The 14,838-nt window shown below is 34.8% G+C and overlaps 1 protein-coding gene and 1 long non-coding RNA gene across 15 annotated transcripts in view; both read right to left on the bottom strand.

Moving 5' to 3' along the window:
- Positions 1–426: 426 nt before the first annotated feature.
- On the bottom strand, positions 427–11,422 carry LOC148783212 (uncharacterized). The gene is made up of 3 exons (XR_016049424.1): positions 10,483–11,422; positions 927–1,209; positions 427–633 (listed from the first exon to the last, which is right to left on the bottom strand). It is a non-coding gene; the product is annotated as an uncharacterized LOC148783212 (long non-coding RNA).
- Positions 11,423–11,584: 162 nt separating this feature from the next.
- Positions 11,585–14,838, bottom strand: part of LOC18425472 (putative potassium transporter 11) — a 47,115-nt gene continuing 43,861 nt past the window's right edge. For all 14 annotated transcript variants that reach the window (XR_002279480.2, XR_002279479.2, XR_016049415.1 and 11 more), the window contains one exon: positions 11,585–12,668. Coding sequence is in view for 2 of the 14 variants with exons in the window: in XM_006830019.4 (XP_006830082.1) it covers positions 11,629–12,668 (1,040 nt within the window). In the remaining 12 variants the exon portion in view is untranslated. The remainder of the gene's footprint in view (positions 12,669–14,838) is intronic.

The raw sequence follows: 14,838 nt of genomic DNA, 5'->3' as shown, positions 1-14,838 counted from the left end.
GTTGTGATCAAATCATTCGGTCGATTTTCTATTTTCGGCAGTCTTAATTTTTCAGCAACTTCTTGCTATGATCCGACCATCTTTAAACGACTCCATAACTTATATCAATGTTTAGGCCTTAGGGAGTTAGAGTGATGATCATCCCTGCAAAATTTGAGCTATAATGCTTCACAGATTGTGAGATATAGGTCTAAAAGTAGACTGCGGTTGTAAGGTCTGCTGCACATGAATCCACTTCCAAGCCCTTGTATTTTTTTACGATTATATATATATATATATATATATATATATATATATATATATATATATATATATATATATATATATATGAGAAATGATAATGTATCACACCCCAAGATTTTTAACATTCTCGAGGTGCGACAGACTATTTTTATACTAAAAAAAATTCAAATTCCTATTAATATATCTTGTAACAAAACAAAATTTTCTATTAATGAAAATTTGTACAAAGTTTGCTCACACATGAAGTCTAGGTATACATATGTTGATAGAACAAAAACTTACAGTGGTGAAGTTAAACAAAAGTTACAAAGGAGAATTTAGTTATGACATGACTGTATCTTCTTTTCAAGCTAGTCCTGATGTGCATTTAACTATGAGACTGCAATTATCCTGAAAAATATTTACCATAGTTTGATGAGTTTGGCTACTCAGTAAGTGATCATCATGGTCCTAAAAATAATCACGGTTGGAAGATATAAACATTTTCTAAAGAATGTAGTTTTAAAAAAAACAACATGAGGAGGAGCATTGCGAACAAAAACATTTATGAATAACAATTTTACTTTTCACAAATCCACAGTTAAACATAATCCAAATGAAGGAAATGCATATAAACATTTTAACAGAGATGCATAATTCAAAGGATTTCATAAAATACCCTATTGGAGTCCCAAGTAGGTCACCTATATACCCCATCAGCGTCCTGATGGGTCCAAACAACCCCTGCAGGTCCAAACGTACATCACCGGGGTACCAGATGAGTCCAAATAGCCCCTATCGGATAGGTCTAAACAATCCTTGCAGGTCCAAACATACTTCACCGGCATCTCGGATGAGTCCAAATAGTCCCTACCAGCGTAATCGGATAGGTCCTAACAATCCTTGCAGGTCCGATCATACCTCACCAACGTCTCGGATGAGTCAAAATAGTCCCTACTGGTATAATCGAATAAGTCCTAACGATCCCTGTAGGTCCACTTATACTCAAATTACCTCTGAAACTCTTTAAACATTAGAAAACAACAATATCATATATGTGAAATATCATTGAAAATATTAACATCAATTCACTTGAAGCAATTTAATAACAATCACTTCCATTGAAATATCTCTAAGAAGCCATTTAAACATTTTATGCAATAATTTCTGAAAGGTAACAGTTTTGAAGAACATTATTGAAATCTAGCATGATAACAGTCTAGTATCAATAGATGAACTTTATGAGAATCCAAAATTAAGGACGGAATTATCATAATTTATAGAATTGCCAATTTGTAAACAATCATTTCATTGACAATACTACAATCAAGTGCAAAAATATCAAATTTTCAAATAATGAGGCAGACATTTGCATATGAATTTTACAATGTCTAAATATTCATAAACAGTAGAAGGAAATCTCATAATTTTACTAAAAGAAGAAATATCACATTTATTTCTAATAATTTACAGTATTTAAAATTCTAAACAATAGGCAGGAAAAACAAATTTATTTCTAAGAATTTACAGTATTTAAAATTTGTAACAATAGATAAAATATCACAATTTTTACTAAAAAGATTATTCTTTGAGATTATTTGCCAGAGTCGAAGTAACAAGAGGACTCAAGAAATGGGGCGTGACAGAGAGGAGATAAAAGTAAAGGCCTCAATGGACAAACATTATGGATTAACCTAGATGATAGAGAAGCAGCCATTCCTCCACCATTGACATTAAGCGACATGAATTAGTAAAAAAAAAACTTAGAAAAAGCCTGGCGAAAGGAGAGAGAGAGAGAGAGTGCTGTTGTTCATAAGGCCCGCAGCTTACCTATGGCTTAAAAAGAGAAACGCAACTCAAGGTATGAGAGAGAGAGAAGTTTCAAATTAAAAAGAAACACTTGCAAGGTGTTTGAAAGTCGAGATGAGAGGGATATAAAGCTTCCATGTTAATAGCAAAGTAGGTAAGATATGAAGTTCAAGATGGTGGACGTAAGGTCCACCTAAATAAAGCTGAACCCTCAAGTGTTTTAACATGATGTAAGTGGGTTGCCAAGTAAGGTGGAGACGCCACCCACTTTTACACCAAAATTCTTATAAAAAGTTGGTGGACCAAGGGTCCATATTAACAAAATGGTCAGGCACAAGCTTAGAAAAAAAGTTGCTAAAATCGTATAAGTTAAAATAATGGTCCCTATAATGCATAATGAACTATAGTTCTGAATATTTATTTATTGTAAGTATTTTATTTTATTTGTTTATGTTGTGTTTATTTCTATCAACACTATTAATATTATGTTTTAATTCTACAAATTTTAGGTCGTCACATTCTCCCTCTCTTAAAGAAATTTAGTCCTCTAATTTTTGTACCTGATTGCTGAAAAAGATAGGGATATTTTTTTCTGATTTCGTCTTCTCGTTCCCACGTCGATTCCTCTCTTGAATGGTACTATCATAATATACGGACCAAAGAAATTTTCTTGTTGCGCAACACTTGTATCCTCCTATCTAGTATCAAAATTGGCTGTTCAATGAAGGATAGGTCCTTCTTGATCGATAAACGTTCATATTTCATGACATGGGATGGGTCGGGCTGATAATTTCGTAATGAGGATACATAAAAGATATTATGGATATTTGCCAATTCGGGTGGTAAGGCAAGTCTATAAGCGACATCTCCGACTCTCTTTAAGATTTCAAAGGGTCCGGTGTAGCAAGGGCTCAGCTTTCCCTTCTTGCCGAATCTCATGATGCCTTTTATTGGTGAGATCTTTAGGAAAACTTGATAACCTTCCTCAAATTCAAGATCTCTCCGTCGGTTATCGGCATAACTCTTTTTTCCGACTCTGAGCTGTCCTGAGCCTTTCTCGAATTAATGTTATCTTATAAGTGGTTACCTGGACGATTTCTAGCCCCAAAAGCGTTCTTTCACCAATCTTGTCCCAACGGATGGGTGACCTGCATTTCCTTCTATACAGGGCTTCATATAGTGCCATCTGAATACTGGCTTGGAAGCAATTATTATAAGCGAACTCAATCAAGGGTAAATGGTCATCCCAATTTCCTGTAGAGTCAATGACACAGGCCCTCAACATATCTTTTAAGGTTTTGATGGTCCTCTCCGATTGTCCATCAATTTGGGGGTGAAAGGCAGTGCTAAAGGTGAGTCTCATCCCCATGACTGACTGTAGCCTAGCCTAAAATTTAGAAGTAAACCGAGTGTCCCTGTTCGATACAAAAGTGACCGGAACTCTATGTAACCGCACTATTTCCTTAATGCACAACTGGGCTAGTCGATCCAAAGTGTAAGTCGTGCGGATCGGTAGAAAGTGGGCAACTTTAGTCAGCCGGTCCACAACGAGCCAAAAGTTGTCATGCCTTAAATTTGTTATCGACAAGTCGGAGACAAAATCCATAGAGATGTGCTCCTACTTCCACTCTGGTACGGGTAAAGGCTGCAATAACCCAACAGGCTTTTGATGCTCAGCTTTTACTTGTTGGCATGTTAGGCACTTAGACACAAATAGTGCTACCTCTTTTTTCATATCATTCTAGCTGAAGGTTTTCTTCAGGTCCTGATACATTTTAATACTTCCGGGATGTATAATATAGCGGGAGTGATGTGCTTCTTCTAAGATTACTCTTTTCACACTCTCATCATTCGGAACACAAATTCGACCCTGAATCTCAACAAATCATCACTGCTTATAAAGAATTCGTCATTTTTTCCCAACATCCCCTCTTCCACAATTTTTTTAAGCTGAGAGTCCTCTTTTTGTGCCTACCGAATCTGTTGAATTAATTGGGGTTTTTCCTTAATGTTGGTAATCATACTTACCACACCATTAAAGGGCGGAGCCGGATGCCAAATCCACTATTTCTTTTAACAATTTCATTTATTGGATCATTAGATGAGCTAAGACTCATGTAGACTTCTACTTAGAGCGTCGGCCACAACGTTAGCCTTTCCTGAATGATAATGGATTGTACAATTATAATCTTTTATGAAGTCCATCCATCTTATCTGCCGCATATTTAAATCCTTTTGAGAGAAGAGATATTTCAGGCTCTTATGATCTGTGAATATTTCGAATTGCTCACCATATAGATAATGCCTCCAAATTTTCAAAGCGAATCCTATTGCAGTAAACTCCAAGTCATGAATTGGATATTTCTATTCATATTCTTTCAACTGTCTGAATGCATATGCCACTACCTTCTCATATTGCATTAATACATAACCCAAGCTTTTATGTGAAGCATCACTATAAATCACAAATCCCCCACTCTCCTCAGGAATTGTTAAAATAGGTGCTAAAGTTAATCAAGCTTTTAGTTCTTGAAAACTCTCCTCACAATCCTTTGTCCATTCAAATTTGACATTTTTTTGTGTCAATCGAGTTAATGGGGTTGCAATGCGAGAGAATCCTTCTACAAATCTTCTATAATATCTTGCCAATCCCAAAAAGCTTCGCACTTCAGTTACATTACTTGGTCGTTTCCAATTAACCACGGTTTCAACCTTGGAAGGATCAAATGATAACCCTTCCTTTGATATCACATGTCCTAAAAATTTCACTTGTTTAAGCCAAAATTCACATTTACTTAGTTTGGCATACTTATTTTTTCTTAGTATTTGCATGTTGTTCCCAATCCTTGGAATAAATTAGAATATCATCGATGAATACCACAATTAACCTGTCCAAAAAAAGCTTAAAGATTCGATTCATCAAATTCATAAATGCAATAGGTGCATTGGTTAATCCAAAAGGCATGATTAAAAATTCATAACAGCCATACCTTGCTCTGAAAGCTGTCTTGGGAACATCGTCACTTTTAATCTTGAGCTGATAGTATCTAGATCTAAGATCAATTTTTTGAAAATACTTGTGACCCTTGTAATTGATCGAATAAATCATCAATTCTAGGTAGTGGATATTTATTTTTCACTGTCATTTGGTTTAGTTGTCTATAATCGATATACAACCTCATGGTCCCATTTTTCTTTTTAACAACCAATACCGGAACACCCCAAGGTGACACACTGGGTCTGATAAAACCTTTATCTAATAATTATTCCAATTGTTGTTTAAGTTTCTTAAGTTCTGCAGGTGCCTTTCGGTAAAGGGCCTTAGTAATTGGGGCTGTCTCTGGAAGTAACTCAATAGAGAATTCAATTTCCCTATCAAGTGGTAACCCTGAAAATTCCTCAAGAAATACGTCAGGAAATTCTCGGACGACCGGAATGGTGTCCAAGTTTATCTTTTCCTTTCTATCTATTTTAACATAGGCAAGAAAGCCTTGACATCCTTTTCGAAGGAGGCGATTAGCCCGAATTGAGGAGATTAGAAATGGTGGAGAGGCTTCCTTGATACCTTCGAGGTAAAATACTGGTTGACTTCAAAAAGTAACAATTTTCTTGTAACAATCAATACTTGCATGGTATGCTGAGCAAGAACGAGGAATTCCACGATTAGTCATTAATTATAAACCCCTCAATCGTGGAACTCTTCGTTCTTGCTCAGCATTTTTATTGACATAGAAAGCAGAGCAGCTCCAGGGAGATGAAATAGGGCGTATTAGTTTTTTATTAAGTAAGTCTTTTATTTCATGATGACAGGTTTGTAATAATTCTGTATTCATCTGAATAGGTCGAGCTTTTGTTGGTATTTTTGTTTCACAAAAATTTGGTTCATATGGTAAACCAACTATATATTGTTTTCTATACCAAAATGCATTCGGTAAATCATTACATATTTCTTTTTCAATAAAAGTTTTGAGTTGTTGTATTTTTTGTATTATCTCATTATTCTGAAGCTTTTCACTGATAGTTCTATGTTTGATTTCAAGTTGTAATGATCCTACAAAATTTTCCTTTTGTTTAATATTTTGCTTGACAGTATTAATTTCTTTGATTTTTGGTTTATCAAGAAATTCAAACCTAATAGGAGTACCTTGAGTATTTGTTTCTATGCCTGTATGAGAAATAGTAATTGGATATAACAAAGTAAGGAAGGGTACACCAAGGATTACAGCTTGACTGAGTCCTTTGACCATAATGAATGGTGTAGGAAAGCAATGTCCTTCATTACAAATTTTTGCATTAGATAATTTATATTTAATAAATAGTCTACTTCCATCCGCTGTATTAAGAATTTGGGTAGTTTTATCAAAATATTTTGTAGGGACTAGGCCTTCACTAAGGCAATTAAGATCAGCACCTATATCAACTAGAGCTAGAGATTGGAATTCATATTCTTCATTGATAACAAGAGTTACTAGGATAAACCATTTTTGCGTAATTACTCTATTTAAGACATTTACTGAATTTCTAGTAGAGGATTCGCATGCATTTATATAATCATTAGGATGATATGATTTAAGTAAATGATTAAATTCTATGACATCTGTGTCAGTTTCTATTTCTGAAGTATTATTGGAGAGATCAAGAATTTGAATTCTATTTTTTAATTGGGTTAATTCAAACTTGACTATATTTACTTCAGCTTTGAGCTCAGCAATGGTTGGTTCTTTTTGGGTGGCTTCATGCTGACTGATTCGTTTCATGATATCAGAAAAATTATAATTATCATGAGGTTTAATTAAGGGTATATGTTTTGTTTTTATTTTGGTTAAATTGATAAACTGAGTAATTATTTCTCTTTTTTCATCAGGATCAGATATTTTTCTATTAAATCTAAAATAAGATTATCTTCTTTTGTGAGTGTGTGAATATCAGAAATTGTAGTTGGACATTGACATATTTCGTCTTCTGTACTAATATCTGACCAATAAAAATCATCATTATGTATTGTTCTTATAAAAGAAGTATCACTACTTGAGGAAGTAGTGTCTGTATCGGAACTATCAGATGAATCGTATATTTGAATAATATCATAGATTTTATTTCTGATAGACTCATCTAATGTAATGGAGTCTAATTTTTGTTTGACTTTGCATTGGCTTTTATAATGGCCGACTTTGCCACATTTATAACAAACGGGTAATTTCTTTTTATTCTGTTGGGATGATTTAGAAGCAAAACGTTTCGTAAATTTTCTATATTTTTTCTGTTTGGTTGGAAAAGACTTATGTGTTTTTTCGGGTTTATTACGATGTTTTTTCTTTTTATATACTTTATGTATTTTATGTGGTTTCGTTTTATCTATATGAGTTTGATCCATATGATAGCCAAATTGTTGGCAGAAATCTCCTAACTCTTTTTTACCACTTAAATTCTGTTTATCAAGTTGCTTTTTGAGTTTCAGATCTGTACATAGAGCTAAGCCTTCAGCACAAATTTCTGAAGATAATTCTCCTAAAGTGTATTGAGAATAATTGATTACACCACTATTTTTATTTTTTAAACGTTCTTTTACTTTTTCAGCAAAGAGGTATATATATATATATATATATGTGTGTGTGTGTGTGTGTGTGTGTGTGTGTGTGTGATCCAATGCAACGGTTGTATCATAGTATAATGTAACGACACTTCTAGAAAACCAAGTTTATAGTATTTGTATGATCCCAAATTTTGCACACACATTCTTTTCATCTCAATAATAAATCCCCAAAAACAAAAAAAAATCAATTTGAACCCTAGATATGGTCAAAATGAGTCCCCTTCAAAAACGAATCTAGACCATTCATTTTGTGAATTTCAAGATCTTAGCCTTTATAAACTAAAAATAAATTTTTTTATTTTTTTAACATTGTTCATCTAATGATAATAAAGCCATCCAAAAAAAATTGGAAATGAAAAAATCCTTTTAAGACCTAAAGCTAAGCATCTCACCAAAATGAACGGCCTATCTTAATTGGGCTAAAAAAAATACTTTCTAAAGTGTTTTCCATTTTTTCTTTTTTTGTGATTGTTCATTAGAATGAAAAGAGTGTATATTTCAAATTTTGGATCAAATAAATGGCCAAAAGATGGTTTTTTAAAGTTGCTGCATCATATTACTATACAAAGGTTATACGAAATCATTGCCATATATATATATATATATATATATATATATATATATATATATATATATATATATATATATATATATATATAAGAAAACACTACGTAATGCCTATAAGCGAAAATGAACAGTGATTTTGCCTATATTCATCACCGTCGAAAATTCATCGTACGGTCACAGTTGTCCGATAGTGTTTCATTTTTCATTTTCTTTCTAAAAATTGGAATGATCTGAAATTTAAAGCGTGTGTTCATCAAAAATAGGAGAATATAATAAAAATATATATCTAAAAAACATTTGTAAAATATAAATTGACTAAACAATTTACGGGGGTATTTTGATCAATTTGTATTTTACAAAATATTTTTTCCATATTTTTATTAAGTGGGCCTCACTGAGATGTACACACACTCAAAATTTCATATCATTTTGATTTATAGAAGAAAAAAAATGAAAATTGAAGCACTACCAGACAATCGTGACCGTACGATGAACTTTGGACAGTGATGAGCATAGACGAAATCACTGTTCGTTTTCGTCTATAGACGTTGGAAAGACTTTTCTATATATATATATATATATATATAAATATATATATATATATATATATATATGGATAAGGATCTTATCAACCCATAGGCTAACTATTACAATGTCAGCCAACAGCTCAGATTGAATTTAGGCTAATTTAACGGTTACGACCTCATTTTATATTTGAATTTTTTTTTTTTTTTGTACAAATCCAAATCACTTGAAATTTTAGGTGTTCATTTTTTTCATCAAGGCACACCTAATAAAAATAAAAATAAAAAATAATTTGTAAAATACAAATTGACCAAAATACCCTCGAAATGTTTTGCAGGTATTTTGATCAATTTATATTTTACGAATTATTTTTTTATATTTTTATTATATTCTCCTAATTTTGAAGAATAGAGGCTCAAAATTTCAAGTGATTTGGATTTGTAGAGAAAAAAAATGAAAATTCAAATACAAAATGAGATCTTGACTATTGGATTGGGCCTAGATTCAATCTAGGGCATTAGCACCCCATGGGCTGACAGGATCCTTTCCATATATATGTATATATATATATATAATGCTAGGGTAAGCCCACTAGCTCACAAGAAAAAATGAGCCCAACAGCCCAGATTGAATTTGGGCCGATCTGACAATCACAGATGTCCGGTAGTGTTTAAATTTTAATTTTTTTTTTTTTTACAAATCTAAATCACTTGAAATTTGGAGAGTGTAAATGAAAAATAGGTGAATCTTCGAAAAATATCAAAAAAATATTTTCATAAAATAAATTGACCAAAATACCCCCAAAAGTTTCCAGGGTATTTTGGTCAATTTGTTTTTCACGAATTATTTTTGTTATATTTTTATTAAATGTGGCTTGATGAGAATAACACACGCCTAAAATTTCAAGTGATTTGAATTTAAAAAAAAAAAAATTAAAATTCAAATACTACCAGATATCTGTGTTTGTTAGATCGGCCCAGATTCAATCTGAATCGTTGGACTTATACTATTCCATGAGCTAGTGGCCTCACCCAAGATTTTTCCTATATATATATATATATATATATATATGGAAAAATTTCCTGTATGCCCATGTGCGTACTGCTACAGTAAATGTCCAACGGCCCAGATCGAATCTGGGCCGATCTGACAGTCACTGTTGTTCGAGAGTGTTTGAATTTTAATTTTTTTTCTACAAATTCAAATTGTTTAAAATTTTAGGTGTGTATTATTCTCATCAAGGCGCATCTAATAAAAATATAAAAAGAATAATTTACGAAAAAACATTGATCAAAATGCCCCCAAAACTTATCGGGGGTATTTTGGTCAATTTATTTCATGTAAAATATTTTTTTGATATTTTTCGTAGATTTACCTATATTTAAAGAACATACGCCTAAAATTTCAAGTAATTTCGATTTGTAGAAAAAAATTAAAATTCAAACACTACCGAACATCCATGATCATCAGATCGGTCCAAATTCGATCTGAGCCGTTGGACTTTTACTGTAGTGGTATATATATATATATATATATATATATATATATATATATATATATATATATATATATATATATATATATATATATATATATATATATATATAAATAACCCTAGGCAGCAGTATTTTTAGGGCCAGCTATTTAGGTGAAAAAGTCATCATATTTACGAGTTTGCAGTACCCTCTCTTGAAGTATACATACCGTATCTCAATAAACTTGTGAATGTCTTTCGAGGATGTGGTTATACAACACTGTGGCATTACCTATTGAAGTCACGCTGCAATCATCTGCACCATCCACTTATTTGGATTTATTTGAACACTGCAGATTTGGTACACCAGTGCTAAAAGAGAACCATGCTATAAAGTGTCTGGCTTTCCTTCTCTTTGTTCTTTGCCTCTGTTATCTTTTCTCTCCTCTCTGACCCTCTCTACCCTATATTACAAATCATTTTTCTCCTATATAATGAGATTCTTTTTTATGGACTACCAGATTTTGATTCTCGACTACCAAGAAATGAAGGAAATCTCAGCCAAGAAAATGCCAAATTCTCTCACACACCCCCCATAACAGCCATGATCCTCTCTCAAAAATTTTACGTCCACCATGACCCTCTCCTTGTACTCCATTCCCTCTCCCGAACCTCCACTTCTTAAACACCTCACCCCCAAATTCTCAGGTGACAGCCTTTTCTCTATACCAAACAAAACCAACCCCAATAGCAAACACTCCAAGAACTTCACCACCCACGAGGTCTCTCTACACTGCAGATCTCCTCATTTACACAACCCCAAAATTCTCAGATGACAGCCTTTCCTCTCTACCAAACAAAACCAACCCCAATAGCAAACGCTCCAAGAACTTCACCACCGAGGTCTCTGTACAAAACAAAGACCCCATCCCAAGAAAAACGTCAAGAGAGCCATTCTTTTTCCACAGAAACAAGTCCAAAGACACCCCTTCATAAGCCTTAACAGAACATGGATAGATGGAGAGCTACAGAAAGGAGGTTGTGGAGAGTGAGGTTAAAGAGAGCGTAGAAAGAGGACAGATAGACAAGGAAAGCGATGGGAAAAAAGAGGTAAGTGGGGTTTCTGGCGCAATGGTCCCCTCATGTACTTGACACTGCACAAATTAAGGATGGTGTGGAGGGGCCGCAGCTTTACTGTTGCAACCCTATTAAAACATTTTCCATCATTCAATGAATCAGAGAAGTACTTCAGAGAGCAAAAGCTATCCTAATTTTCCAATGAGGTCGTGGGCCTGATTTATGGCCCATGCCAACTGTTTTTCACAGTATGTAAGTTTCCTAATCATTCTGCAATAAATAACCAATCCCAAATAGATACACAGATACACAATACAAAAAATGAAACACGGTATTTTATTAATCTCTTTGGAGGCTCATTCTATACATAGAACACTTGCCCCACATTCAGTAGGCTTTCATGCGGGACATTGAAAATCACACTGTTCTCTCTGCAAATCCTCCTAAGAAACGCATATATATAATCAACTGCAACCCTCTTAATGAACCCTGAATCCCTCCTAGTCCTCACAATCGTATTACCCAAGATATGTACAACCCCTGCCTCCTTGCAACTCTTCAAATACTCAAACTCATCAACCCCTCCTTCTATCCTCCCCGAAGAAATAGTCAGGCTCTTACTGGTCCTAAGAGGAGACCTATCAGCAACAATAGAATCAGTCGAGGATTGTACCATCTCAATGTTTGAAGAGACCAGATTACTACTATTCTCAGAGTACAAAAAATCTGTGGACTTTTGGGTTTGCTGCAAACAAATGCTGTATTCTGAGTCAGAGCAGCCCTCCATCATGGACTCCATCCTAACAAACATAAAAAGACTATCTAAGAGCATCTTCTCGAAGTCGTCGTCTTTCTTGTGCAAGTCCTTGTAGCCATATCTTGCAACACATCTAAACATGTGGAAATTCTTGGGCCCAATTCGTTTTACAAGGAATCTCTCTTCTTGGGGCACTGTATAGACAGGGAGATACTTGACACACACAAAGACCACAACAGAGTGGATTGCGGGGAGGTTGGTTATGAAGTGAGAGAAAATGTGGGGCACACCACTTGCAAGTTCAGTGTATACGAGGCCAATTCCAGGTACGCGGACCAGGCCTAGGCTTGGACCAAGGCCCACGATCCAAGCCATGGATACACGGCTGTGCATCTCGAACTCATACCTCTTGACCGTCCCATAGTGCCATACGTACATGATGAGAAGGAAGGCAGCAGCAATGACTAGGGGGACCCACCCTCCTTGGTCCACCTTGATTAGGACGGCTGTTAAGTATGTACCCTCCACAGCCAAAGAAAGGACGGTGAAGAGCAGGACAAGGACCCAGTGGCTCCGCCAGACCAGCAACATTATTAGAGTCATGAGAAACGTTGTTACCAGCATCACTATCACGACTGCTGTGCCTGGATTCAACAAAGGGGAGTTATTAGTTGACTCCAAGAAAAAAAGTGATGCATGCCATGAATGAAATGGAGTGGAATGCCTTGCCTACTCATGTATAGTAACATAAGAAATATTGTCGTTGGGTCTTTTACATCGTGGCTGACCTCATCTCTATTTTCATCAAATAATCATGCTGTTATAACAAAACAACTGTCTTCAAATTTTATTTGTCATAAAAACTGAAAGAGCCATCGCCTAGATCATACATTTCAGAAATATCAGACTTGTGGAACTATTTTGAAATCAATAAACGAGCACAATCACCCAGAGTTAACACACCTGGAATTGATTCCACAAATAGAAGAGTAGAACTTCAAAAGCATCTCAATCAAATAAAACCTAATTAATCCAAGGAAATTATTAAAAATTAATGGAAGTGGGTGATATTGGGGCAGTAAAATCAGATTGTAGAGGCTTAGGTGAACAATTGAACAATGACCTTCCCATATTTTGGCACCCTAGAAGCACTACCTCAAGACAATATTTATCCCCAAGTGATTAAAATCAGTGTGCATAAGGTTGGAGTGGCCAATTTATCCTCAGGATACCAGAAAACAGAATGATAATACTATATTTCACCTGTCCACTGCATTAGAACAGCGAGATTGCTATGCACAGAACCTGAGTTCTTGAAAAAGTAATTAAGAGAGAAAATAGGGAATAAAAGTCGTTATAAAAAAGAACAAACCATGTTTTATAGACTGAGAAAGAGCCTCTTCACGTTGAGAATTGTGACTGTTCATTTGAGTAATTATTAGCCACCTAACAACAGTCATTAATTGTTATTACCGAACACCCATCCATCACCTCAACCGCCCATGTATCCAATGACTAAAATTAACAGAGTCGCAACATTGCTAGGAGGGACTCCATCTAGCTATGTTGTCTAAGAGAAATTAAGACTAACAGTATTGCCACGAGTGACGTGACGTCGATGGGAAGTGATTTCAACTCACTGTGTTGAATGCTCCGTCATGACTAAAAAAGATAGCGAGCTGCAAGCCCAACCTGCGCACAGGCTAAAGGGGCCTTTGTGCAGACGCAAGCGTGTGACGTGCACCTCAAGTGCCCTAGCCCCCCTGTACGGGGCATACTCTCCCCTTGGTTCTATGAACACAATAGAAAAGAGTGTTTTCATATAAAAACATCACTTTCTCTTCTTTATTCAACAATGAAGGACTAAAAAACACACTACTCCCTCTACAACAATATCCTCTACAAAACTAAAGTTTGAAATATTATTATTTTGGAATTACTATTTTGCAAAATAGAAATGCTAAACGAAAAAATTAAAGACAGAATAAGCTGATCCTAAATTTAAAAACTCATGCTCTTGGTCTGATTTAAGCCTTCTTTTTAACTAATTAGCTGTTAATTCAACTAAGGATATTTTAAAATTCAGAAGAAATCAAGCCACAATATGCTAAATTAAAACATAATATCTACATAAGAAAATAATACATGGTATAAGAATATATGTATAATTACGGTCTTATCAAATGTAATCTGGCAAACCAAGGTGACCGTTTTCATATGTACGGCATCAGCAAAATACATTTGAAATCCCAGAACTATCTATTTCTGCATCACAAAATGTCACGCATGCATGGATTGCCTCACAAGTTAAGGCTTTAAACCATAAGATTGAAATAACTACATTTATGGTGGTTTGAAGCCATCCCATTTTCGAAAAGTCACACAAAGCTCTAATTTGGCTGAATTAATTTAGAATTTTTAAAAAATCTTCACATGCAAACTTGACATGCATTTGTGAATCATCAAATCTGGAAAATCTCATGTGGATGATTGATTTATATTAGGAAAAGACAGCTAGTATCATGAGAACTGAAATACCTTTTTAAGTCAAAGGTCATGAAGAAAAAAACTACCATATTGAAGTCAAATATTCAAATTTAGAAAGAAAAAAAAAATTCATAGGTGTCGGGTCGGGTCCGTTTGAGCATCAGGTCCGGATCATGCTCAAACGGACCCAAATCGATAATATATAGAGTGGACCTAGACCCGGTCCAGGCTGGGTCCAAGACCACTCTACCCGGACCCGGACCTGGACCTAATGGGGGGTGCAGGACCTGGATATGACCCAGACCCAGACCCAAACAGAGAATCCAT

The sequence above is a fragment of the Amborella trichopoda genome, chromosome 2 (genome assembly GCF_054954075.1).
Source record: "Amborella trichopoda isolate Santa Cruz 75 chromosome 2, AtrichopodaSantaCruz75HAP2 v2.0, whole genome shotgun sequence".
Lineage (NCBI taxonomy): Eukaryota > Viridiplantae > Streptophyta > Magnoliopsida > Amborellales > Amborellaceae > Amborella > Amborella trichopoda.
The sequence above is the reverse complement of the archived record's forward strand: the minus strand, read 5'-3'. Positions and strand labels throughout refer to the sequence as shown.